The sequence below is a fragment of the Oncorhynchus kisutch genome, linkage group LG4 (assembly GCF_002021735.2).
Source record: "Oncorhynchus kisutch isolate 150728-3 linkage group LG4, Okis_V2, whole genome shotgun sequence".
Lineage (NCBI taxonomy): Eukaryota > Metazoa > Chordata > Actinopteri > Salmoniformes > Salmonidae > Oncorhynchus > Oncorhynchus kisutch.
Genome location: NC_034177.2, coordinates 16,856,641 through 16,882,178, shown reverse-complemented (window position 1 = coordinate 16,882,178; position 25,538 = coordinate 16,856,641). Strand labels below are relative to the sequence as shown.

The 25,538-nt window shown below is 43.0% G+C and overlaps 2 protein-coding genes across 3 annotated transcripts; both read right to left on the bottom strand.

The window, feature by feature from the left end:
- Positions 1–88: 88 nt before the first annotated feature.
- On the bottom strand, positions 89–19,819 carry si:ch73-40i7.5 (amyloid-beta A4 precursor protein-binding family A member 3). The gene is made up of 11 exons (XM_020480342.2): positions 19,519–19,819; positions 17,618–18,786; positions 15,022–15,052; positions 14,749–14,894; positions 14,132–14,218; positions 4,882–5,070; positions 4,264–4,443; positions 3,440–3,652; positions 2,314–2,433; positions 1,757–1,897; positions 89–1,639 (listed from the first exon to the last, which is right to left on the bottom strand). Exons 2-11 carry the CDS (start codon positions 18,668–18,670, stop codon positions 1,568–1,570), a joined length of 2,232 nt encoding a protein of 743 aa, XP_020335931.1. The 5' UTR covers positions 18,671–18,786; positions 19,519–19,819; the 3' UTR covers positions 89–1,567.
- A 2,625-nt stretch (positions 19,820–22,444) lies between these two features.
- On the bottom strand, positions 22,445–25,386 carry pex11g (peroxisomal biogenesis factor 11 gamma). 2 transcript variants are annotated; one of them, XM_020480341.2, is made up of 5 exons: positions 25,040–25,386; positions 24,707–24,898; positions 24,085–24,263; positions 23,679–23,735; positions 22,445–23,451 (listed from the first exon to the last, which is right to left on the bottom strand). In XM_020480341.2, exons 1-5 carry the CDS (start codon positions 25,100–25,102, stop codon positions 23,226–23,228), a joined length of 717 nt encoding a protein of 238 aa, XP_020335930.1. In that variant the 5' UTR covers positions 25,103–25,386; the 3' UTR covers positions 22,445–23,225. The 2 variants fall into 2 exon arrangements, with proteins under 2 accessions (XP_020335930.1, XP_020335929.1); XM_020480340.1 differs by having other exon boundaries at positions 22,445–23,448; positions 23,673–23,735; positions 25,040–25,381.
- Positions 25,387–25,538: the final 152 nt, after the last annotated feature.

Sequence of the window (25,538 nt, the reverse complement as noted above, 5' to 3'; positions counted from 1 at the left end):
CAAATCACACAATACCATTAGAGAAACAGCCTAAAATACATGGTTTAGTCACACATATCCCCAGTCCATAATCAATAAACAATGGCAATTGCCAGGGATAGATCGAATTTAATAAAACATCCAAAACTGCAGTCATTAAAAATACATCTAACACTAAAAGTTACCTTTGATTCTGCAAATACAGTAGTCAACATTATGAATTCTTCCAGGCACTGAAATGGGAATAGGGAATGGCATGCAAAATACATATTTCAGCATTTTAATAGTACACCGTTCAGAGATAGTGTAATCATTTTAAACTAATTTAGTCGCCAGTTGACGTGCATGTTAGTCAATGACATTGTCTAGCCGTAAAAAAGAGAGATGCGCAGCTTTTTTGACACCACACTCCAAAAAGCAAGTTCTGCAGGCTCTAGTTTTGTCTAATCTTGATTATTGTACAGTAGTGTGGTCCAGTGTGGCAAGGAAAGACCTAGTTAAGCTGCAGTTGGCCCAGAACAGAGCGGCACGTTTTGCTCTTAATGTAATCAGAGGGCTGATATAAATACTATGCATGCCAGTCTCTCTTGGTTAATAGTTGAGGGGAGACTGACTGCATCACTTTTTTATAAGAAACAATGTGTTGAAAATCCCAAAATCGTTTGCATAGTCAACTTACACACAGCTCTGACCCACCAGACATGCCACCATGGGTCTTTTCATTGTCCCCAAATCCAGAACAAATTCAAGAAAACGTACAGTATTATATAGAGCCCTAATTGCATGGAACTTCCATCTCATTATGCTCAAATGAACAGCAACCCTAGTTTCAAAAAACAGATAAAGCAACACCTCTCCCCTATTTGACCTAGTTTGTGTGTATACATTGATATGTAGGCTGTGTGTGCCTTTTTTAAAATGTATGTAGTTCTGTCCTTGAGCTGTTCTTGTCTATTGATGTTCTGTGTTACGTCATTCTGTCTTGTTTCATGTTTTGTGTGGACCCCAGGAAGAGTAGCTGCTGCTTTTGCAAAAGCTAATGGGGATCCTAATAAAATACCAAAATAGAATGAGGCGGGAAGCACGAAACAACAAGAGATATTTTCCTTAAGTATGGCTTCTCTCCATTAACTCAAGTTCAACGGAGGCACATCTGCAACTAAAGAGCGGTGGAGGAAGACAATTGAACGTACTCATGCTGTTCCTGTTAAGATGCTTAGTATAGTCGAAAAATAACCTCACTTTTCCTATTGCAAATCTTAGTTATCATTTGCTTTAAAACATCTCATAAATATAAACTGCGTTTTAAAATTTTCTTTTATCAAAATGTGCTGTATCATCATGTAATTCCAACATACATACATCAAATATTCTGTACAGGTGGAGAACCCCTTTATGTGTATCAATAGCCAGCTGGTACAGTACAATTGCATATGGGGAGAAAAAAAATAGAATGAGGCTGCGAGTGAGCATGTGTATAGTTGGAAAATGGCCTGTGTATAGTTGGAAAATGGCCTGTGTATAGTTGGAGAATGGCCTGCGTATAGCTCGTTTGCTTGTGAGCGCAGCAGCACTCTTCTCCGTTCTCTCAGAGAAATACTGGCGTATCTTGTCCCGTTAGAAGGCGATATGTAGAGGCTGGCATTGTCTTCAAGTGAATCTGTTCAGAAAGATGAACAGTTATGAATGTCAAAGCTAATAAAGAGAAAGTAGGCTTCTTGAAATTAAAGTAAGTGTTAAATCTAGTGCTTCTGATTTGGGGTGGAAATCCTCTCACCTCCCCGACTGCGTTAGTCAAAATGTGGATGATCTTCTCGTGAGGAGTGGCTACCACACTCTGCCCGTTGATTTCAATGATGCGGTGTCCAACCCGGATGCCACCTCTCTCCGCAATCCCTCCACGCATCAGACTGCAGATCTGCTCAAGGCAACATGGGTATGAGAAATATACAGAATGAAAAGGTACGCGAGAGAGTTGAGGTGATATAAGGTTGTGAAGCTATGCAAGTGGGCAATTTACCCTTTTTGCTTTACTACTATGGACTTTCATAAAATGGATGTCGTACAGGTACTATTCAATCAAAAAAATCTGTTTCAGACCACATTGATTTCAGATTAACTTTATTCAAGACCATGTTCGCAGTGAGAAACAAAAAATAATCTCAAATGCATATTACTCACTACTGACTGGACAGGGCCTGACCCAAATAAATATTGACATAAAACATTAATAACCTGAATGTTAGAGCCTGTCTGGCAGTTGAATACATCTACATAGTTTTTATTTTAATAAAAATGTAGAGTAAAATGATATACAAAGTAACTGTCACTTACAATGCCGTCCTCCACACTGAAGCCCAACTGAAATTTTGGGTCCGGTCGCTTGATTATAGCCATGGTGACGGGGGGGCAGTGGACAATACTGAGCTTCACCTCGGCTTGGTTTTTCAAATCCTTTTATAAAAACAACAAAAAAAGGGGAAAATACATCATACAAATACTGGAGAGATTCCTGCAACATACATTTCTATGTCACCTTAAAGTATCCATTCACTATCTAATTGCATTCTGTGCTCCGTACACAAAGAAAGGCATTCATAGAATGGGTATTGTGTGTGTGTGCATCCGTGCATGTGCGGAGCACAGAACATTAGGTGAAGAAATCCAACATCCTACCATCAAGTCCAACCGCATGCCGAAATGATACTTTAGAACGCAAACATTTCCACCAATTGATCTCCCACTCGACACGTCACCCGCATCAGTCTATGCCAGGGATCATCAACTAGATTATTTTCTAGAGTAGATGGTCAAAGGGCCAGGCTGCAAATTGACCAGAAGCCCAAAAATATATAATCTGTTTCAAACCAAGATTACATTTTGTATATGACCATACACTGAGTATACAAAACATTAGGACACCTGCTCTTTCCATGACAGACTGACAAGGTGAATCCTGTTGAAAGCTGATGCCATATTGATGTCACCTGTTAAATCCACTTCAAATCAGTATAGATGAAGGGGAGTGGACCAGCTACAGAAGGACATTTAAAGTCTTGAGACTATTGAGACATGGGATGCGTGTGTGCCATTCAGAGGGTGAATGGGAAAGACAAAATATTTAAGTGCCTTTGAACGAGGTATGGTAGTAGGTGCCAGGCGCATCAGTTTGTGTCAAGAACTGCAAAGCTGCTGGGTTTTTCAAGCTCAACAGTTTGCCGTGTGTATCAGGAATGGTCAACCACCCAAAGGACATCCAGCCAACTTCACACAAATGTGAGAAGCATTGGAGTCAACATGGGCCAAATAAAAATAAACCGTGGGCCACCAGTTGGGGAACCCTGCTGTATGACTTCAGCAATAGAGCACCATCTAGTGTGCATTCTACGAACTACATGATAGACAGCCAACAGTCACAGGAACTAATGAAACACAGATGCACAACACAACCCCCTCTTACCCGTATGATACTCTGGCAGGTGGTTATGGGGAGGCCCACAAGGCTGGTGCTATTGACAGACATGATGCGGTCTCCAATGCTGAGGGCCCCGCAGCGCTCTGCAGGGCCACCGTGGAGTAGGTTGGCCACCACCACCGTGGGCAGGATGGACCCCCAGCCCGACTCCACCACCGCCACCCCCACTATCTCCCCGGGAGCCTTGGAGATGGACACCTGGACAGACAGCAGGAAGGTGGTTTAAGAGAAAGATGGAATTTCATCTGGGTGGTGTTCAGTAGGGAAACAAATTTCAAGATGTAAAACAGATGACAAGTTCAGGGAGTACCTAACCCAATTTAAACATGATTTTATCTTAACGCTACACAACATTGATGTACATTTCACTAAAATCATGAAATGTATGGATCGGTTTCATCAGTGTCTTGAGCAAAAGAGTAAGTGGCTGTTGCATAGTGTAAAACCACAAATACCTCTGGTTTATTAAGGACAATATTATCTCCATGAACAACCAAATGTTAAAACAGATTGTTATCTCGGCAAGTACTTCCCAAAGCTCTCATCAGGGATCACCAGATGTTTCACACATTTGTTGTTTCCCTGAATTGGCAAACCTGATTCGATTAGTTAAGGGCTTGGTGATAGTTGACTAATTGAATCAGTAGTGCCAGTTTAGTGCTACAACCAATATGTGAAACGTCTGGTGGTCCCCAAGGAGAGGGTTGAGAATCCCTGCAGGGAGGACTATCGCATTTGTAGACCTACATTTAAAAGGACACCCCGGCTGGTCCTAACAACAGGGGTGCTGAAATTGAGTGTTACTGTACCTCTCTGATATTATCTGAATCAGAAAAGTGCACCAGGTCTCCGTTGTAGAGCTCCTGTGTGCCCAGGTAGTCACTGTACTCGCTGGGCTTTAGCTCGCTGGCCTTGATGCCGTTGGCATGGAGGAACTGCTGGTAGGCCACACCGAAGGCCTGGCCAATCGCCTGAGCGATCACCTGTGCCTACATGCAGGAAAGTGACAGTGAGTCAGTGGGCATGTTCAGACATGTTCCAGACTGGCTGCCAACAGTATGGTAATCCTTTACATACCTGTTCCTTCTCACAGAGTAGTTCAAGTAGACAAAATAGGCTGTGGCTAACGTATTATTAAATCGAACCTTAACCTATAATAATCTAATGAACTGCTAATTAGTGTTTCCTCCTGTTAATCGACTCCTGGCATGGAAAAATAACCTGTGTGCCAGGCTGTTTTTTTCTGTATTCAATAAAGCTGGTTTACCTAGTTGCTTAGGCAAAACAACAACAAGTTGGCTCAAGTACTGTAGAAAAAGACTGGCACCGGAAATAAAATAACAGTTCAAACGAATTATTTTCAACAAAAAAAAAATATATATATATATTGAACATAAAGTTGTACGGTTTCTACTTGGCTGACTCACATCATCGGAGTTAAACACATGGCAGATCATGCAGCACTTTTTCTGTGGCCCGGGGGAGTTGGCCCCAGTGGGGTTCTCCTCCTGGCCTTTACGGCCCACGGCCAGCTTCCTGCGGGCCATCAGGACCACGATGCTGCCGATGTCTGCGATGTAGGAGATCATCTGGAGAGGGTGGTCCATCATGGCCTCCTATAGGAGAAGCAGGAGGGATGAATGTATAGAAACTGTTTACTAACACTTTATTTGGTCTTTTTTAATTATTCTTTATTTAACTAGGCAAGTAGGTTATGAACAAATTCTTATTTACAATGACGGCCTACCAAAAAGGCAAAAGGTCTCCTGCCTGGGCTAGGAATAAAAATGTATTAAATAAAAAATATAGGACAACACACACACACACACATCACGGCAAGAGAGACAACACAACACTACATAAAGAGAGAGACCTAAGGGGCCTCCCGGGTGGCACAGTGGTTAAGGGCTGTGCCACCAGAGACTCTGGGTTCGCGCCCAGGCTCTGTCGTAACCGGCCGCGACCGGGAGGTCCGTGGGGGCGACACACAATTTGCCTAGCGTCGTCCGGGTTAGGGAGGGCTTGGCCGGTAGGGATATCCTTGTCTCATCGCGCACCAGCGACTCCTGTGGCAGGCCGTGCGCAGTGCACGATAACCAAGGTTGCCAGGTGCACGGTGTTTAATCCGACACATTGGTGCGGCTGGCTTTCGGGTTGGATGCGCGCTGTGTTAAGAAGCAGTGCGGCTTGGTTGGGTTGTGTATCGGAGGACGCATGACTTTCAACCTTCGTCTCTCCCAAGCCCGTACGGGAGTTGTAGCGATGAGACAAGATAGTAACTACTAAAACAATTGGATAGCACGAAATTGGGGAGAAGAATTACAAATTTTTAAACATTTAAAAAAAAGAGACCTAAGACAACAACATAGCATGGTAGAGACCCAACAGCACAAAGGGCAAGAAGGTAGAGACAACATCACGCAAAGCAGCCACAAATGTCAGTAAGAGTGCCCACGATTGAGTCTTTGAATGAAGAGATTGAGATAAAACTGTCCAGTTTGAGAATTTGTTGCAGCTCGTTCCAGTCGCTAGCTGCAGCGAACTGAAAAGAGGAGCGCCCCAGGGATGAGTGCGCTTTGGGGACCTTTAACAGAACGTGACTGGCAGAATGGGTGTTGTATGTGGAGGATGAAGGCTGCAGTAGATATCTCAGATAGGGAGGAGGGAGGCCTAAGAGGGTTTTAGAAATGAGCATCAATCAGTGGGTCTTGCCACGGATATACAGAGATGACCAGTTTACAGAGGAGTAGAGTGCAGTGACTTGTCCTATAAGGAGCATTGGTGGCAAATCTGATGGCCGAATGGTAAAGAAAATCAAGACGCTCAAGAGCACCCTTACCTGCTGATCTATAAATTATGTCTCTGTAATCTAGCATGGGTAGGATGGTCATCTGAATCTGGGTTAGTTTGGCAGCTGGGGTGAAAGAGGAACGATTACGATAGAAGAAACCAAGTCTAGATTTAACTTTAGCCTGCAGCTTTGATATGTGCTGAGAGAAGGACAGTGTACTGTCTAGCCATACTCCCAAGTACTTTTATGAGGTGACTACCTCAAGCTCTAAACCCTCAGAAGTAGTAAACTCATCTTACCAAACCACATGACCTTTGTTTTGGAGGTGTTCAGAACAAGGTTAAGGGCAGAGAAAGAATGTTGGACATTAAGAATGCTGTGTTGTAGAGCATTTAACACAAAATCCAGGGAGGGGCCAGCTTAGTATAATATTATCATCTGTTCATAAATGGATGAGAGAGCTTCCTGCCTGAGCTACAGTGGGGCAAAAAAGTATTTAGTCAGCCACCAATTGTGCAAGTTCTCCCACTTAAAAAGATGAGGCCTGTAATTTTCATCATAGGTACACTTCAACTATGACAGACAAAATGAGAAAAAAAAATCCTGAAAATCACATTGTAGGATTTTTTAAATGAATTTATTTGCAAATTATGGTGGAAAATAAGTATTTGGTCAATAACAAAAGTTTCTCAATACTTTGTTATATACCATTTGTTGGCAATGACAGAGGTCAAACGTTTTCTGTAAGTCTCCACAAGGTTTTCACACACTGTTGCTGGTATTTTGGCCCATTCCTCCATGCAGATCTCTTCTAGAGCAGTGATGTTTTGGGGCTGTTGCTGGGCAACATGGACTTTCAACTCCCTCCAAAGATTTTCTATGGGGTTGAGATCTGGAGACTGGCTAGGCCACTCCAGGACCTTGAAATGCTTGTTACGAAGCCACTCCTTCATTGCCCGGGCGGTGTGTTTGGGATCATTGCCATGCTGAAAGACCCAGCCACGTTTCATCTTCAATGCCCTTGCTGATGGAAGGAGGTTTTCACTCAAAATCTCACGATACATGGCCCCATTCATTCTTTCCTTTACACAGATCAGTCGTTCTGGTCCCTTTGCAGAAATACAGCCCCAAAGCATGATGTTTCCACCCCCATGCTTCACAGTAGGTATGGTGTTCTTTGGATGCAACTCAGCATTCTTTGTCCTCCAAACACGACGAGTTGAGTTTTTATCAAAAAGTTGTATTTTGGTTTCATCTGACCATATGACATTCTCCCAATCTTCTTCTGGATCATCCAAATGCTCTCTAGCAAACTTCAGACGGGCCTGGACATGTACTGGCTTAAGCAGGGGGGCACGTCTGGCACTGCAGGATTTGAGTCCCTGGCGGCGTAGTGTGTTACTGATGGTAGGCTTTGTTACTTTGGTCCCAGCTCTCTGCAGGTCATTCACTAGGTCCCCCCGTGTGGTTCTGGGATTTTTGCTCACCGTTCTTGTGATCATTTTGACCCCACGGGGTGAGATCTTGCGTGGAGCCCAAGATCGAGGGAGATTATCAGTGGTCTTGTATATGTCTTCCATTTCCTAATAATTGCTCCCACAGTTGATTTCTTCAAACCAAGCTGCTTACCTATTGCAGATTCAGTCTTCCCAGCCTGGTGCAGGTCTACAATTTTGTTTCTGGTGTCCTTTGACAGCTCTTTGGTCTTGGCCATAGTGGAGTTTGGAGTGTGACTGTTTGAGGTTGTGGACAGGTATATACTGATAACAAGTTCAAACAGGTGCCATTAATACAGGTAACAAGTGGAGGACAGAGGAGCCTCTTAAAGAAAAAGTTACAGGTCTGTGAGAGCCAGAAATCTTGCTTGTTTGTAGGTGACCAAATACTTATTTTCCACCATAATTTGCAAATAAATTCATAAAAAATCCTACAATGTGATTCTCTGGATTTTTTTCTCATTTTGTCTGTCATAGTTGAAGTGTACCTATGATGAAAAGTACAGGCCTCTCATCTTTTTAAGTGGGAGAACTTGCACAATTGGTGGCTGACTAAATACTTTTTTGCCCCACTATGTTGTTGATGTAAATTGAAAAGAGAGTGGGGCCTAGGCTCAAGCCTTGGGGTACTCCCTTGGTGACAGGCAGTGGCTAAGAGAGATGTTTGACCGTTATACACTGCACTCTGAGGTAGTTAGCAAACCAGACCAAAGACCCATCAAACACCAATACTCCTTAGCCAGCCCACACAAATGGAATGATCTACCGTTTCAAAAGTGTTGGCCAAATCAATACATATAGCAATACAACATTGCTTAGAATCAAGGGCAATGGTGAAATCATTGAGGACCTTTAAAGTTGCAGTGACACATCCATAACCTGAGCAGAAACCAGATTGCATACCAGAGAGAATACAATAGACATCAAGAAAGCCAGAATTGATTGACAAGTTTTTCTAACACTTTTGATAAACAGGGCAAAATAGAAATAGGCCTATAACATTTAGGATCAGCTTGATCTCCCCCTTTAAATAAAGGACGAACCGTGGCTGCCTTTCCAGGTCCATACCCAAACAGTTCGAACTTCTAATTAAAAAAATGAATCTCTCCAGAAATAAGTCTCCGCCTGCTACCGACCCCCCTCAGCTCCCAGCTGTGCCCTGGACACCATTTGTGAATTGATCGCCCCCCATTTAGCTTCAGCGTTTGTTCTGTTAGGTGACCTAAACTGGGATATGCTTAACACCCCAGCAGTCCTACAATCTAAGCTAGATGCCCTCAATCTCACACAAATCATCAAGGAACCCACCAGGTACAACCCTAAACCTGTAAACAAGGGCACCCTCATAGACGTTATCCTGACCAACTGGCCCTCCAAATACACCTCCGCTGTCTTCAATCAGGATCTCAGCGATCACTGCCTCATTGCCTGTATCCACTACGGGTCGCCAGTCAAACGACCACCCCTCATTACTGTCAAATGCTCCCTAAAACACTTCTGCGAGCAGGCCTTTCTAATCGACCTGGCCCGGATGTCCTGAAAGGATATTGACCTCATCCTGTAAGTTGAGGATGCCTGGTCATTCTTTAAAAGTAACTTCCTCACCATCTTAGATAAGCATGCTCCGTTCAAAAAAATGCAGAACTAAGAACAGATATAGCCCTTAGTTCACTCCAGACCTGACTGCCCTCGACCAGCACAAAAACATCCTGTGGCGGACTGCAATAGCATCGAATAGTCCCTGCGATATGCAACTGTTCAGGGAAGTCAGGAACCAATACACGCAGTCAGTCAGGAAAGCAAAGGCCAGCTTTTTCAAGCAGAAATGTGCATCCTGTAGCTCTAACTCCAAAAAGTTCTGGGACACTGTAAAGTCCATGGAGAACAAGAGCACCTCCTCCCAGCTGCCCACTGTACTGAGGCTAGGTAACACGGTCACCAGCGATAAATCCATGATAATCAAAAACTTCAACAAGCATTTCTCAACGGCTGGCCATGCCTTCCTCCTGGCTACTCTAACCTCGGCCAACAGCTCCCCCCGTAGCTACTCGCCCAAGCCTCCCCAGCTTCTCCTTTACCCAAATAGCAGATGTTCTGAAAGAGCTGCAAAACCTGGACCCATACAAATCAGCTGGGCTTGACAATCTGGACCCTCTATTTCTGAAACTATCCGCCGCCATTGTTGTAACCCCTATTACCAGCCTGTTCAACCTCTCGTATCGTCTGAGATCCCCCAGGATTGGAAAGCCGCCGCAGTCATCCCCCTCTTAAAAGGGGGAGACACCCTGGACCCAAACTGTTACAGGCCTATATCCATCCAGCCCTGCCTATCTAAGGTCTTCGAAAGCCAAGTCAACAAACAGATCACTGACCATCTCGAATCCCACCGTACCTTCTCCACTGTGCAATCTGGTTTCCGAGCCGGTCACGGGTGCACCTCAGCCACGCTCAAGGTACTAAACGATATCATAACCGCCATCGATAAAAGACAGTACTGTGCAGCCGTCTTCATCGACTTGGCCAAGGCTTTCGACTCTGTCAATCACCATATTCTCATCGGCAGACTCAGTAGCCTCGGTTTTTCTAATGACGGCCTTGCCTGGTTCACCAACTACTTTGCAGACAGAGTTCAGTGTGTCAAATCGGAGGGCATGCTGTCCGGTCCTCTGGCAGTTTCTATGGGGGTGCCACAGGGTTCAATTCTCGGGCCGACTCTTTTCTCTGTATATATCAATGATGCTGCTCTTGCTGCGGGCGATTCCCTGATCCACCTCTACGCAGACGACACCATTCTGTATACTTCCAGCCCTTCCACGGACACTGTGCTATCTAACTTCCAAACGTGCTTCAATGCCGTATAACACTCCTTCCGTGGCCTCCAACTGCTCTTAAACGCTAGTAAAACCAAATGCATGCTTTTCAACCGTTCGCTGCCTGCACCCGCACGCCCGACTAGCATCACCACCCTGGATGGTTCCGACCTAGAATATGTGGACATCTATAAGTACCTAAGTGTCTGGCTAGAGTGTAAACTCTCCTTCCAGACTCATATCAAACATCTCCAATCTAAAATCAAATCTAGATTTGGCTTTCTATTTTGCAACAAACGCTCCTTCACTCACACCGCCAAACTTACCCTAGTAAAACTGACTATCCTACCGATCCTCGACTTCGGCGATATCATCTACAAAATAGCTTCCAATACTCTACTCAGCAAACTGGATGCAGTTTATCACTGTGCCATCCGTTTTGTTACTAAAGCATCTTATACCACCCACCACTGCAACCTGTATGCTCTAGTCGGCTGGCCCTCTCTACATATTCGTCGCCAGACCTACTGGCTCCAGGTCATCTACAAGTCCATGCTAGGTAAAGCTCCGCCTTATCGCGGAGCACACGCTCCAGCAGGTATATCTCTCTAGTCACCCCCAAAACCAATTATTTCTTTGGCCGCCTCTCCTTACAGTTCTCTGCTGCCAATGACTGGAACGAACTACAAAAATCTCTGAAACTGGAAACACTTATCTCCCTCACTAGCTTTAAGCACCAACTGTCAGAGCATCTCACAGATTACTGCACCTGTACATAGCCCACCTATAATTTAGCCCAAACAACTACCTCTTTCCCAACTGTATTTAATTTTAATTTATTTATTTATTTTGCTCCTTTGCACCCCATTATTTTTTATTTCTACTTTGCACATTCTTCCATTGCAAAACTACCATTCCAGTATTTTACTTGCTATATTGTATTTACTTTGCCATCATGGCCTTTTTTGCCTTTACCTCCCTTCTCACCTCATTTGCTCACATTGTATATAGACTTGTTTATACTGCATTATTGACTGTATGTTTGTTTTTACTCCATGTGTAACTCTGTGTCGTTTTATCTGTCGAACTGCTTTGCTTTATCTTGGCCAGGTCGCAATTGTAAATGAGAACTTGTTCTCAACTTGCCTACCTGGTTAAATAAAAGGTAAAATAAAAAATATATAAAATAAAATCGCAGTTCACTGGTCACGATGGCAACACCCACCCGTAGCACGTGCTCCAGCAGGTGTATCTCACTGATCATCCCTAAAGCCAACACCTCATTTGGCCGCCTTTCCTTCCAGTTGTCTGCTGCCTGTGACTGGAACGAATTGCAAAAATCGTTGAAGTTGGAGACTTATCTCCCTCACCAACTTTAAACATCTGCTATCTGAGCAGCTAACCGATCACTGCAGCTGTACATAGTCCATCGGTAAATAGCCCACCCAATTTACCTACCTCATCCCCATACTGTTTTTATTTATTTTCTTCTCTGCTCTTTTGCACACCAGTATCTCTACCTGCACATGAGCATCTGATCATTTATCACTCCAGTGTTAATCTGCTAAATTGTAATTATTCGCCTACCTCCTCATGCTTTTTGCACACAATGTATATAGACTATTTTTTTCTACTGTGTTATTGACTTGTTTATTCCATGTGTAACTCTGTGTTGTTGTCTGTTCACACTGCTATGCTTTATCTTGGCCAGGTCGCAGTTGTAAATGAGAACTTGTTCTCAACTAGCCTACCTGGTTAAATAAAGGTGAAAAAAAAAAATGGGAACCTCCCTAGAGAGAAGATACAGGTTAAAAGGGTCAGAGATGGGCTTGGCGAAGATAGGGGCAACAACCTTAAAAAAAGAAAGGTCTAAACCATCTGACCCAGTTTAACTTCATATGGCTGCAGGGGCAGTTTCGAGTAGCTTGGATGAAAAGGTGCCCATTGTAAAACAGCCAGCGCCTCAGTCTCAGTTGCTAATATATGCATATTATTATTAGTATTGGATAGAAAACACTAAAGTTTCCAAAACTGTCAAAATATTGTCTGTGAGTATAACAGAACTGATATTGTAGGCGAAACCCTGAGGAAAATCAAAACAGGAAGTGGCTTTATTTTGAAAACTCCATGTCCCACAGCCTCCCTTTGCTCCATTTAAAGGGATATCAACCAGATTCCTTTTCCTATCGCTTCCTCAAGGTGTCAACAGTCTTCAGACATAGTTTCAGGCTTTTATTTTGAAAAATGAGCCAGATAGATAACATTGCGTCAACATTGCGTCACATGAGTTTTGCTCGAGCAACAGAGTTTGGACAGCTATTGCTTTTCCCTCTCCTACTATGAAAGACATTTGCGGTTGATATATTATCGATTATATATTTTTAAAACAACCTGAGGATTGCACAATTGAGACATACAAACGGAGGTATTTTGGATATAAAAATCATCTTTATGGAACTAAAGGAACATTTGTTGTGTAACTGGGAGTCCCGTGAGTGAAAACATCCGAAAATCAAAGGTAAATGATTCATTTGATTGCTTTTCTGATTTTCGTGACCAAAGTACCTGATGCTAAGTGTACTTAACGTTTTGTCATGCGATCGATAAACTTACACAAACGCTTGGATTGCTTTCGCTGTAAAGCATAATTTCAAAATCTGACACGACAGGTGGATTAACAAAAGGCTAAACTGTGTTTCCCTATATTGCACTTGTGATGTCATGAATATAAATATTTGTCGGAATATTCATTGAATGTAGCGCTATGCTATTCAGCGGTTGTTGATGACACTTATCCCGTTAACGGGATTGCAGCCATAAGTTAAGGAGCTCCTTTAGCACCTCGGACTCAGTGACTGCCTGCAAGGAGAAACTTTGTAGCAGGGCAGGGGAAAAAGAGGGAGAAGCATTGGGGATAGTCGCATTAGAATGGGTGGGAGATTAGGAAATGTTGGACGGGCAAGGAGGCATTGCTGAGTCAAATAGGAATCCTGACTTAATGAAGTGGTGATTTAAAGAGCTCAGCCATGTGCTCCTTGTCAGTAACAACCACATCATCAACATTAAGGGACATGGGCAGCTGTGAGGAGGAAGGTTTATTCTTCAGGTCTTTAACCGTTTTCTAGAATTCCTTGGTGTTAGACCCACAGAGAGAGAACTGCTCCTTAAAGTAACTAACTTTGGCCTCCCGGATAGCCTGAGTGCACTTATTTCTCATTTGCCTGAACAAGAGCCAGTCAGCGTGTGCCGAGTCTTTCACCAAAAGCAATTCTTGAGGTGGAGGAACTCTGCAAGATCACGGTCAACCCAGGGGCTGAACATTTAGGTTAAGTTAACCACTAATTTAAAAAAATCCATGATAGATCCATTCCCACTGGGTCTAACAACAAAGATGGCCAGGCTAGTTTAACAGTAACCACTATATATCCAGGACCAGCCAGCCATTAAGTAGGGAAAAAGCTGAAAAACTGTCACAAAATTCACTTGCCTATTCAACTGTACAGGCTGAGTACGACGCAAATTAGAGACACTTTTTTTCAAGGAATGACCTTAGCTACTTTGTCATTCATTCAAACCAAACCTGTGTGTCTGCACTGAGGACTTTGATGCGCTGAGTGGAGATGAAGAGATCCACCTCAGTCATAGGCTGAGACTCTCCCTCTGGGGCCTGGAGAAAGACAAGAGCAGATGTTTTGATGACACAATCTAAAGCAGATCACCGCTTTTTAGCAGAATGATCTGTCTGACCCATTCTGGCACTTATGGCCCCCCCACTTCCCACTTATCCCAGTCAAAGCTGTACTCTATCCTGGCACCCCAATGGCGGAACAAGCTTCCCCCTAAAGTCAGGACAGCACAGTCCCTGCCAATCCTCCGACCACATCTAAAAACCTACCTCTTCAAAAAGTAGAAGGGGGGAAAAAAACACCCTGCCATTGAACTTGCGCCTTTCTTTTCTTACTAGCACTGACTTTGCAGTCATAGATGCTTTATTGAGGAAAAGTTTTACTGTAGCACCAACCCACAGCGGGGAAAAAAAACAAGGTTCTGCCGCAGCACACTCTAAACCCTAGCAGTCTCAATCGACTGAGATATGTGGTTGTCTTACCTTGCTACCTTAAGATAAATGCACCAAATTGTAAGTTGCTTGGGATAAGAGCATCTGCTAAATGACTAAAATGCCAGAAGTAAACTTACTTTGATCCTGTCCACAGCCTCTTGGGCCTGTTTCATTCGGGCATTGGTGGAAGGGTTCTTGTCAGACTTGAGCTGGGTGGAGCCCAGGTACTTGGCCCCAAATATGACCCCATCCAGGAGGTCATCTGGGTCACAGGGGCCAGGCACTGACACAAAAACAAAGTGACTTATCAGAAAAATTATTACTATTGTTATTACTGCTATTATTATTATTAATATTGAGATTCCAATAAAAGAAGCACAGAAGTTTTACATAGCCTATGTTTAGCTTACCATCTTTATAGGCTGGGTGGTCCTCTGTGCCCTGTAAGTGAAGAGGTCAATGATAATTGAACAAAGTAAAAGACACAGCTCATTTGAACCAATCAATCATCAGCAAAATAATTGATACTTTACTAGAGGTCGACCGATTAATCGGAATGGACGATTAATTAGGGCCGATTTCAAGTTATCATAACAATCGGTATTTTTGGACACGGATTAAAAATATATATATATATTTTACACCGTTATTTAACTAGGCAAGTCAGTTAAGAACAAATTCTAATTTTCAATGACGGCCTAGGGTTGGTGGGTTAACTGCCTTGTTCAGGGGAAGAACGACAGATTTTTACCTTCGTTTTTGCAACCTTCTGGTTACTAGTCCAACGCTCTAACCACCTGCCTTACATTGCACTCCACAAGGAGACTGCGTGGCAGGCTGACTACCTGTTACGTGAGGGCAGCAATAAGCCAAGATAAGTTGCTAGCTAGCATTAAACGTATCTTATAAAAAAACAATCTTAACATAATCACTAGTTAACTACACATGGTTGATGATATCGCTAGTTTATCTAGCGTGTCATGCGTTGCATATAATCGATGCGGTGCCTGTTAATTTCTCATTGAATCACAGCCTACTTCCACAAACAGGTGATGAATTAACAAGCGCATTTGCGGAAAAAAGCACTGTCGTTGCAACAATGTAACCAAACCATAAACATCAATGCCTTTCTTTAAAATCAATACACAAGTATATATTTTTAAACCTGCATATTTAGTTAATACTGCCTGCTAACATTAATTTCTTATAACTAGGGAAATGGTCACCTCTCTTGCATTCCATGCAAGCAGTCAGGGTATATGCAGCAGTTTGGGCCACCTGGCTCATTGCGAACTGTGTGAAGTCAATTTATTCCTAACGAAGGCCGTAGTTAATTTGCCAGAATTGTACATAATTATGACATAACATCGAAGGTTGTACAATGTAACAGCAATATTTACACTTAGGGATGCCATCCGTTAGATAAAATACGGAACGGTTCCATATTTCACTGAAAGATAGTTTCTGGATTCAACCATTTTAATGACCAAAGGCTCGTATTTCTGCGTGTTATTATGTTATAATTAAGTCTATGATTTGATAGAGCAGTCTGACTGAGCAGTCGTAGGCACCAGCAGGCTCATAAGCATTCATTCAAACAGCACTTTTGTGCATTTCCCAGCAGATCTTCGCAATGCTTCAAGCCTATCAACTCCCGAGATTAGGCTGGTGTAACCGATGTGAAATGGCTAGCTAGTTAGCGAGGTGTGCTCTAATAGCGTTTCAAACATCATTCGCTCTGAGACTTGGAGTAGTTGTTCCCCTTGCTCTGCATGGGTAACGCTGCTTCGATGGTGGCTGTTGTCGGTGTGTTCCTGGTTCGAGCCCAGGTAGGGGCAAGGAGAGGGACGGAAGCTATACTGTTACACTGGCAATATTAAAGTGCCTATAAGAACATCCAATAGTCAAAGGTATATGAAACACAAATCGTATAGAGAGAGAAAGTCCTATAGTAACTACAACCTAAAACTTCATACCTGGGAATATTGAAGACTCATGTTAAAAGGAACCACCAGCTTTCTTATGTACTCATGTTCTCAGCAAGGAACTTAAACGTTAGCTTATTTTTTTACATGGCACATATTACACTTTTACTTTCTTCTCCAACACTTTGTTTTTGCATTATTTAAACCAAATTGAAAATGTTTCATTATTTATTTGAGGCTAAATTGATTTTATTGATGTATTATATTAAGCTAAAATAAGTGTTCATTCAGTATTGTTGTAATTGTCATTACAAATAAATACACATATATTTTAATTTTAAAATCAGCCGATTAATCGGTATCTGCTTTTTTTGGTCCTCCAATTATCGGTATTGGCGTTGAAAAATCATAATCGGTCGACCTTCATACTTTACCGAACAAAAAATATTGTGAAGTGTTGGTCCCATGTTTCACGAGCAAAAGAAAAGATCACAGAAATGTTCCATACACACAAAAATTGTATTTTTGAAATGTTGTGCACAAATTGGTTTTTCATCCCTGTTAGTGAGCATTTCTTCTTTGCCAAGATAATCCCTCCACTTGACAGGTGTGGAATATCAAGAAACTGATTAAAAAGCATGATCATTACACAGGTGCACCTTGTACTGGAGACAAAAAGCCACTCTAAAATGTGCAGTTTAGTCACACAACAATATCACAGATGTCTCAAGTTGAGGATGCGTGCAATTGGCATGATGACTGCAGGAATGTCCACCAGAGCTGTTGCCAGAGAATTTAATGTTCATTTATCTACCATATGCCGCCTCCAACATTGTTTAAGAGAATTTGGCAGTACGTCTAACTGGCCTCACAACCGCAGACACGTGTAACCACAACAGCCCAGGACCTTGGCTTCTTCAAGTGGGAGGGCCTATGCCTTCCCAGGCACACCCATGGCTGTGCCCCTGAGAGTAGGGCCTAATTAATTTTAAAATCGTTGAAATTGTTGCATGTTGTTTATATTTTTGTTCAGTATTATAACACCACCATTAATAACCATCTTTCAGCATGTCACACCTACCCGCTCACTGTTCTCTGCATCGTTGACCTCCTCTGGAGCCTCCTCCCCTAATTTCATCCACACAGGCTCTGGGACCTCATCCTCGGGGATAGAGTCAATGGAGTCATCTATGTGGCGCAGCCGCCCGCTGTTCCCAAAGTGGTCCCAGAACCTCTCCCCGTCCTCCTGGTTGTAGGAGACAGACACCACCGCATCCATCTCTTCTCTCCGGGCCACGTAAGGAAGAACATTGGTATCAGAGGGACTGGGCTGGGGAACCCCGATCTCTGTACACTCCAGCAGCCCTAATAGGTCTCTCTGTTGACTCTCAGAGAACAGCAGCCCCGAGGCCTGGTTCAGGTTCTGCTCTGGTAGGAAAGGGCTGACTTCAGTCAACAGAGATGGGCCTGCAGGGTCAAAGTCCGAGGACTCAGAGAACGCTGATGGTGTAGGGTCAGTGCTTGAGTTCCTGGGGAAAGGGCTTTCTCTGATGACTTGGAGTCGGTTCAACAGGTGGTGGATCCGAGTGTGGTCTTCGTCACCTGGTCTCCAGATCTCAACCATCTTCTCTTCCTCCACCACTCTTTCCTTTTCACAAGGATCCAGGACCCGTTCAGTTGGGGTTCTATCCTCAGGAGCAAAGTTGATTAGCTCCTCCTGGCTAACTGCCACAGGTAAAGCTACAGTGTCACTGGTGTCCAAGAGAGGTAGGGACTGACCTACTCCATCCACTGCAGATAGGGACTCACCTAGTACATACTCTGGACTGTCCACAGCGACAGAGGGAGGAAAGCTGGGATCATCCATCTCTTCCACTGACCCTGCTTCACTAGAGTCATCTGACCTCCAGTCCAGAGGAGGGGGCTCTATCAGGTTAAAGGAGTCCAGGTCCTCTGATTCAGGGTGGGAAGCCTTGGAGGCAGCTTTATGTGACTGGCTTTGACTGTCTGGATCACCTACAGCAGGTCCACCACAAGCAGTGTTCTCCTGTTGAGGTGAGGAATCTGTTTGTTCCACCTTGTTTCCAGCAGGGCAATTATCGGCCTCCATTTTCTGGATAGGAGTACGGGTCATTGGCAACACATCAACAAGTTGACATGATAGAGACTCCACATACAAGCACCTTTCAATGTCTTGTGGGGTGTTTCGGCAAAGGTTGAGCCATTTAAAGGGGTTACTATACTGTTTCACTGTGAAAGTAGACCATTTTAAAAACATACATTAAAATATATTACTTAATGAATAATCATTTATATTTACACCATCAAATTGCATATCGTCTAACACTATCCTACAGTAATCAAAATTGTAAATGCTTTTCACATCCCCCATTTCTTGTGCAGGGGATAATGAAAGCACTGTTTTTGTCTTCATTGACCCATGTCCAAGAAAGAAGTGCTGCTATTGCTTCAGGCTCAAAGTACATGTTATGGTCATGTGACACCAAGTCCCCTTTGTGAAACGAGCCTGACAATACGGTATGTTTGTATTCGTATTAAGCTACTGTCGTCATTGTAACATTTTCTCCATATGTAACAAAAAAAAGCTGTAACCAATATAAAACAATTATCCTAGCTAACATCATAAGTAATTATGATGGTGAGCTATTTAACACTTACAAATACAAGACACCAGTCCTCCCAATAATGACACTGAAAACATATCATTATGCTTGCACTGCTGTTAGTTAGAGAAATTGCAGTATTACATTGTTGTAGCTGAATCACCAGAGCTAATTTGCTAACGTTAGCTTCATTTAGCTTAGCTAACGCGTTAGCAAGTATGGCTAGCTACTCAGCTAACTTTCAGCTAATTTACAGCCAATAAGCTTTAGTAATCTTCCTGCTGGTTTGCGAACAAGTTCAGGACATTTAGGGCGATATTGGCAGTACCACCCTAACTGACATGGTCCAGATGCTCACCCTGTTAAATTCTGGATCCGATGAATGCTTGAACTTTACTGCCACGGATGAAGTTGACGTGGCTGGGAACTCTTTTGCAACGAAACAAGTCGGCAATATAGCAGTGTCTTCGTAGTAATAGCTACACTTTTAACAACACTGTGCTGAGTCAATTAGCAGTACGTCCGTCTCGTGTATGAAACATAAAATGCTGCTGTTGTATGCATCTCTACTACAGAGTTACATAAATAGTTTCGGTGGTCTTCTCTCTGCCGCTACAAACAATGTTGACGTAGTGCGCATGCGTAAAACTGAGTTAAGTCATGCTCAATCTATTGTCAAACTGAACTTCAAACAGTGCCTTCGGAAAGTATTCAGACCCACTGACTTTTCCACATTTTGTTACGTTACTTATTCTAAAATGGAATAAACATTTTTTAATTATCTACACACAATACACCATATTGACAAAGCATAAACAGGCTTTTAGAAAATGTTGCTAATTTATTCAAAATAAAAAATATCAATAACTTCTTACATAAGAATTCAGACCCTTTGCTATGAGCCTCGAAATTGAGCTCCGGTGTATCTTGCTTCCATTGATTATCCTTGAGATGTTTCTACAACTTGATTGGAGTCCACCTGTGGTCAATTCAACATGATCTGGAAAGGCATACACATGTCACACAGTTGACAGTGCATGTCAGAGCAAAAACCACACCATGAGGTCGAAGGAATTGTCCGTAGATCTCCGAGACACAGATCTGGGGAAGGGTTCCAAAAAATGTCTGCAGCATTTAAGGTCCCTAAGAACACAGTGGCCTCCATCATTTTTAAATGGAAGAAGACCACCAAGATTCTTCCTAAAGCTGGCCACCTGGCCAAACTGAGAAATCAGGGGAGAAGGGCCTTGGTCAGGGAGGTGACCAAGAACCCGATAGTCACTGACAGAGCTCTAGAGTTCCTCTGTGGACATGGGATAACCTTCCAGAAGGACAACCATCTCTGCAGCACTCCACCAATCAGACCTTTATGGTAGAGTGGCCAGATGGAAGCCACTGCCCGCTTCGAGTTTGCCAAAAGGTACCTTAAAGCCTCTCCGACCATAAGAAACCCGATTCTCTGGTTTGATGAAACCAAGATTGACCTCTTTGGCCTGAATGACTAACGGCACATCTGAAGGAAACCTGGCCTATCCCTACGGTGAAGCATTGTGGTGGCGGCAGCATCATGCTGTAGGGATGTTTCTCAAATCAAATTTTATAGGCCACATGCGCTTGATTAGCAGATGTTATTGCGGGTGTAGCGAAATGCTTGTGCTTCTAGCTCCGACAGTGCAGTAATATCTAACAAATTACACAACATATACCCAATACACACAAATAGAAATAGAAATTAATTAAGACTATATACATATGGACGAGCGCAACGGACTAAGATACAGAATAGTATAGAAAAACAGTATACATATGAGATGAGTATTGCCAGATATGTAAAACATTATTAAAGTGACCAGTGATTTCTTGTCTATGCCTATAGGCAGCTTCTTCTAATGTGCTAGTGATGGCGGTTTAACAGTCTGATGGCCTTGAGAGAAGCTTTTTTTCAGTCTCTCGGTTCCAGTTTTGATGCACCTGTACTGACCTCGCCTTCTGGTCAATAGTGGGGTGAACAGGCAGTGGCTCAGGTGGTTGATGCCCTTGAACTTTTTGGCCTTCCTGTGACAAGCCAAATTTCTTTAGCCTCATGAGGTTGAGGAGGCTCTGTTGCGCCTTCTTCACAACACTGTATGTGCGGGTGGTCCATTTCAGTTTGTCAGTGATGTGTACGCCAAGGAACTTGAAGCTTTTCAGCTTCTTTACTGTGGTCTGTCGATTGGAGGGGAAGGGTGCAACCTCTGCTGTTTCCTGAAGTCCACAATCATCTCCTTTGTTTTGTTGAAGTTGAGTGAGAGGTTGTTTTCCAGGCACCACACTCACCTCCTCCCTGTAGTCTGTCTCATCATCGTTGGTAATCAAACCTATTGCTGTTGTCTGCAATTGAGTTGGAGGCGTGCTTGGCCACGCAGTCATGGGTGAGCAGGGAGTACAGGAGGGGGCTGAGCACACACCCTTGTAGGGCCTCAGTGTTGAAGATCAGCGGAGTGGATGTGATGTTTCCTACCTTCACCGCCTGGGGGTGGCCCGTCAGGAAGTCCAGGGTTCAAGCTTAATGAGGAGCTTGGAGGGTACTATGGTATTGAATGTTGAGCTATAGTCAATATACAGCATTCTTACATAGGTATTCCTCTTGTCCAGATGGGATAGGGCAGAGGATCAAGGGAAAGGTGAACAGAGCAAAATACAGAGAGATCCTTAATGAAAACCTGCTCCAGAGCACTCAGGACATCAGACTGGGGCAAAAGTTCACCTTCCAACAGGATAACGACCCTAAGCACACAGCCAAGACAACACAGGAGTGGCTTCGGGACAAGTCTCTGAATGTTCTTGAGTGGCCCAGCCTGAGCCCGGACTTGAATCCGATCTAACATCTCCAGAGAGACCTGAAAATAGCTGTGCAGCAACGCTCCCCATCCAATCTGACAGAACTTGGGGATCTGCAGAGAGGAATGGGAGAAACTCCCCAAATACAGGTGTTACCAAGCTTGTAGCGTCATACCAAAGTAGACTCAAACCTGGAATCGCTGCCAAACGTGCTTCAACAAAGTACTGAGTAAAGGGTCTGAATACTTACGTAAATGTAATTTCATTTTTTTTTTTTTTAAGAAATGTACTTTGTCATTATGGGGTATTATGTGTAGATTGAGGGAGGGAGGGAGGGAACAACAAGGTAATACATTTAAGAATAAGGCTGTAACATAACAAAATGTGGAAAAAGTCAAGGGGTCTGAATACTTTCCCGAATGCACTGTATGTTATTTATATATAATAAAAACAGGTACATTATGTAATTTAACTGTCTATTTTATTCTAGGAAAATTATGAACAAAAATTACAATTCATCACTGTTCACAGCAGCTGATATTTTCATTGTCGAGCCTGTTTCTGTGGTTGAAATAGTAGCCACAAATGTTGTGTTGACGTTGTTTGATTGGTAATGTTCATAAAACCATACTGAAAGGGCAATTGCTACTCTGAGATAAAGTTAGGATTATATTTTACAAAAAAATTGATTGGTGCCAAAATGCCAAACAATTAATGTTACAGCAATATTGTTCATATCTAACATTCAGAATTCTGAAAAAAATTGGTTAAAAAGGTTAATTCATTTAATTAAAATGTAATAGATATTCTATATTTTTTCACTTCACATTCCATGGGTTTATGTGAGAAATACTGAGAGTCATAACAGATAATTGGAGTGCCTAGCTAGGAGAAACAGTAGGCCAGCTGAACATGACTCAACTCAAGCACAGGCGGACAGAGCTTCCCATGCTTTACTGTATTACTACTAGTAACAAGTCAACTTAAAATATGTCTGGGCTATGTTCAACACCGCTGAACAGTTGGTTTAAAAACAGACAATAGTCAACTGTTGCATCTGGTTGTGGAGCTTTGTCAAGAAAAGAGAAACAAACCATTAATTACCAACACTGGGCACAACGATGTCATCCAGAACAGGGTTTGATGTTGAATGTTCCCCAAATTTCAGTAGATTTTTCAACAAATGCTGATTGGGTTATCAAATGTGTTAGTCAAAAAAAGAAAAGATTTGTCAAAGCAATTAGACTAGGCACTGACTGCTTGACTGGCACCCATCTGGATCAAGCCAATCAGGGATGACGTGGTGCCCATAAGTCCAACTAGCCAATTGGGAAAGCATCCTGCCCAGAGGAAACCAGGGGGCATCCAATGAATGGCATTACTCAGATCTGCCATGCTGCTGAGAATACTGAGGACCTCCCCTTGCACCTGCCTCCGGAGCTGAGACCTGCTGGCAACAGTTCCCTCACTGGAGAGAGACAAATCAAACCCAAGATACATTTATATACACTCATTGGTTTAGCAACACACGTATCTAGTATCCTTACCTGAAATTTCTTCCTAATTGATGTGATGAATATGCATTGGGAACGCAAAGATTCCATCAATATATTTTACGCAATGGAACACAGTCATTGACACACACACACTGAGACAACACAAGTAAACTGATTCAGTATTGACCCGACTCACCTACTGTCGCCTCGTGTTGACTTCCTTAACTTCTTCTGCAGCAGCATGACAACCCTCATAGACCTAGAATGAGAAGTGTGTATGGTGAAGAAAACTGGCTTATAGCCATTCTACATGCCTCCCCACTATCACTGAGTGTTTCAAATCCTGTACAAAGCAATAGGCTACATTCGAAGGAAAACTCCATGCCAAAATCTGTACTGTAAGTATGCCAATGTAATCTCGTCCACCAGCCAGCTCCAAACTGAACCACTCTCTACAGTAGAAATTGAGCCTGGGAACAAGGATAATAGCAACTTTTAGTACTTTGGCCATATGCCAAATAGGCTAGCAGCATTGTAACTTTCACTAATTGAAGAGTGCCTCAGATTTGTTTTGTAGTATGAAAACATCAGTGGAGAAATATTCTTACCTGAAAACGCCTAAAAGCAGAGATACTCCCCAGAGTATACCGCTTAGTAGCCACCATTTGTCAGACTTAGCACTGATGATCTTGGCATCGGCAGCCCACGCTATATGTTCACAAGGGTAATACAACTGGTCAGCCACATTATTCAGCACAGACATCCAGCGCAGTGCAGAATCTTCTTCCTGGAGAGAGGGACATGCATGTCAATCTAAAGAAAGTGTCAATTCTATTCTAAGTCTCTGGCCCTCAATCTCTCACTACGGGAATCTGGCTTTAATTAGTTTCAATTGTGTGTTGACACTGACATGCTTTGATATTGAAGTGGGGCTATTGCCATGTCTTGAGACACAGATGATGGCTGGCTATGTCATTTCAGAAACCTTTCATACAGGGCATTTCTGGTCATAGAAATAGACCAGGGTTTCCCAAACTCAGTCCCCCAAGGCGTGCACATTTTGTTTTTTGACCTAGCACTGCACATCTGATTCAAATAATCATCATAACTAATCATCAAGCTTTGAACATTTGAATCAGCTGTGTAGTGTTAGGGCAAAAAACAAAACATGCACCCCTAGGGGTCCAGAGGACCGAGATTGGGAAACGCTGCTATAGTCTCATTGCTCACCCCGGATCCAAGACCATAGCTTTGTGAATATGTGAGCATGGAGAGGTCATCGAAGAGTCGAAGTACAGTCCGACAGTGGCTTAGCTGTGCAGAGAACAGTAGGAGGCTCTTTCCAAGCTGTGCGGATGACAGCCCTGGCTTCTCAGACAGAACCCCACCAACCAGCTGGGACCCATAGCACAGTGTCCTTATCTGCCCACAAATATCCCACATAACACAAGGCCATTCTATTAGGAAGAATGTGGTGGTATGCATATAAATTTAAATAGGGCAATGACTCAACATTTGTCATATTTAAAATGAAATAACTGAATGTTTTGGTGGGACACTTACCACTTTATCTCTTCCTCTGTACGACTCAAGCACATTCACAAGCGACTCCAATGAATTTTGCATTATGTAAACACACTAGTAGCGGTCTGCAAGTCAGGTGTACACAGCTCTGTTCATTCGAATGGAAATCAAATTGATCCTGCCGGTGTTGACTGCAACGTCAAAGCAATGACTGTGCGTCAAAGTAACAAAGATCTGTAAATGCACGTGACAGATGTCATCTTTTTCAGCTCGAATATCCACACGAAATTGTGTGAAATGGTACCAAAAACAGGTTTCCTCTACAATCTGTGACACAGAAAAAATGGTGTTGTACTTTGAACAGGAAGTGTTCAATTATATATTTACGATATGCAGGCAGTAGTAATAGATCACATATTCAAAGATGCAATGCCCTTGTGAAAAAACGGGAAAAGTGGGTAGCTTTTGATAATAAATTCCATGGGAATGTCAATAAATGTGTCATCTTTTTAAATCCTTCTTCTAATTCTTGGGAGGA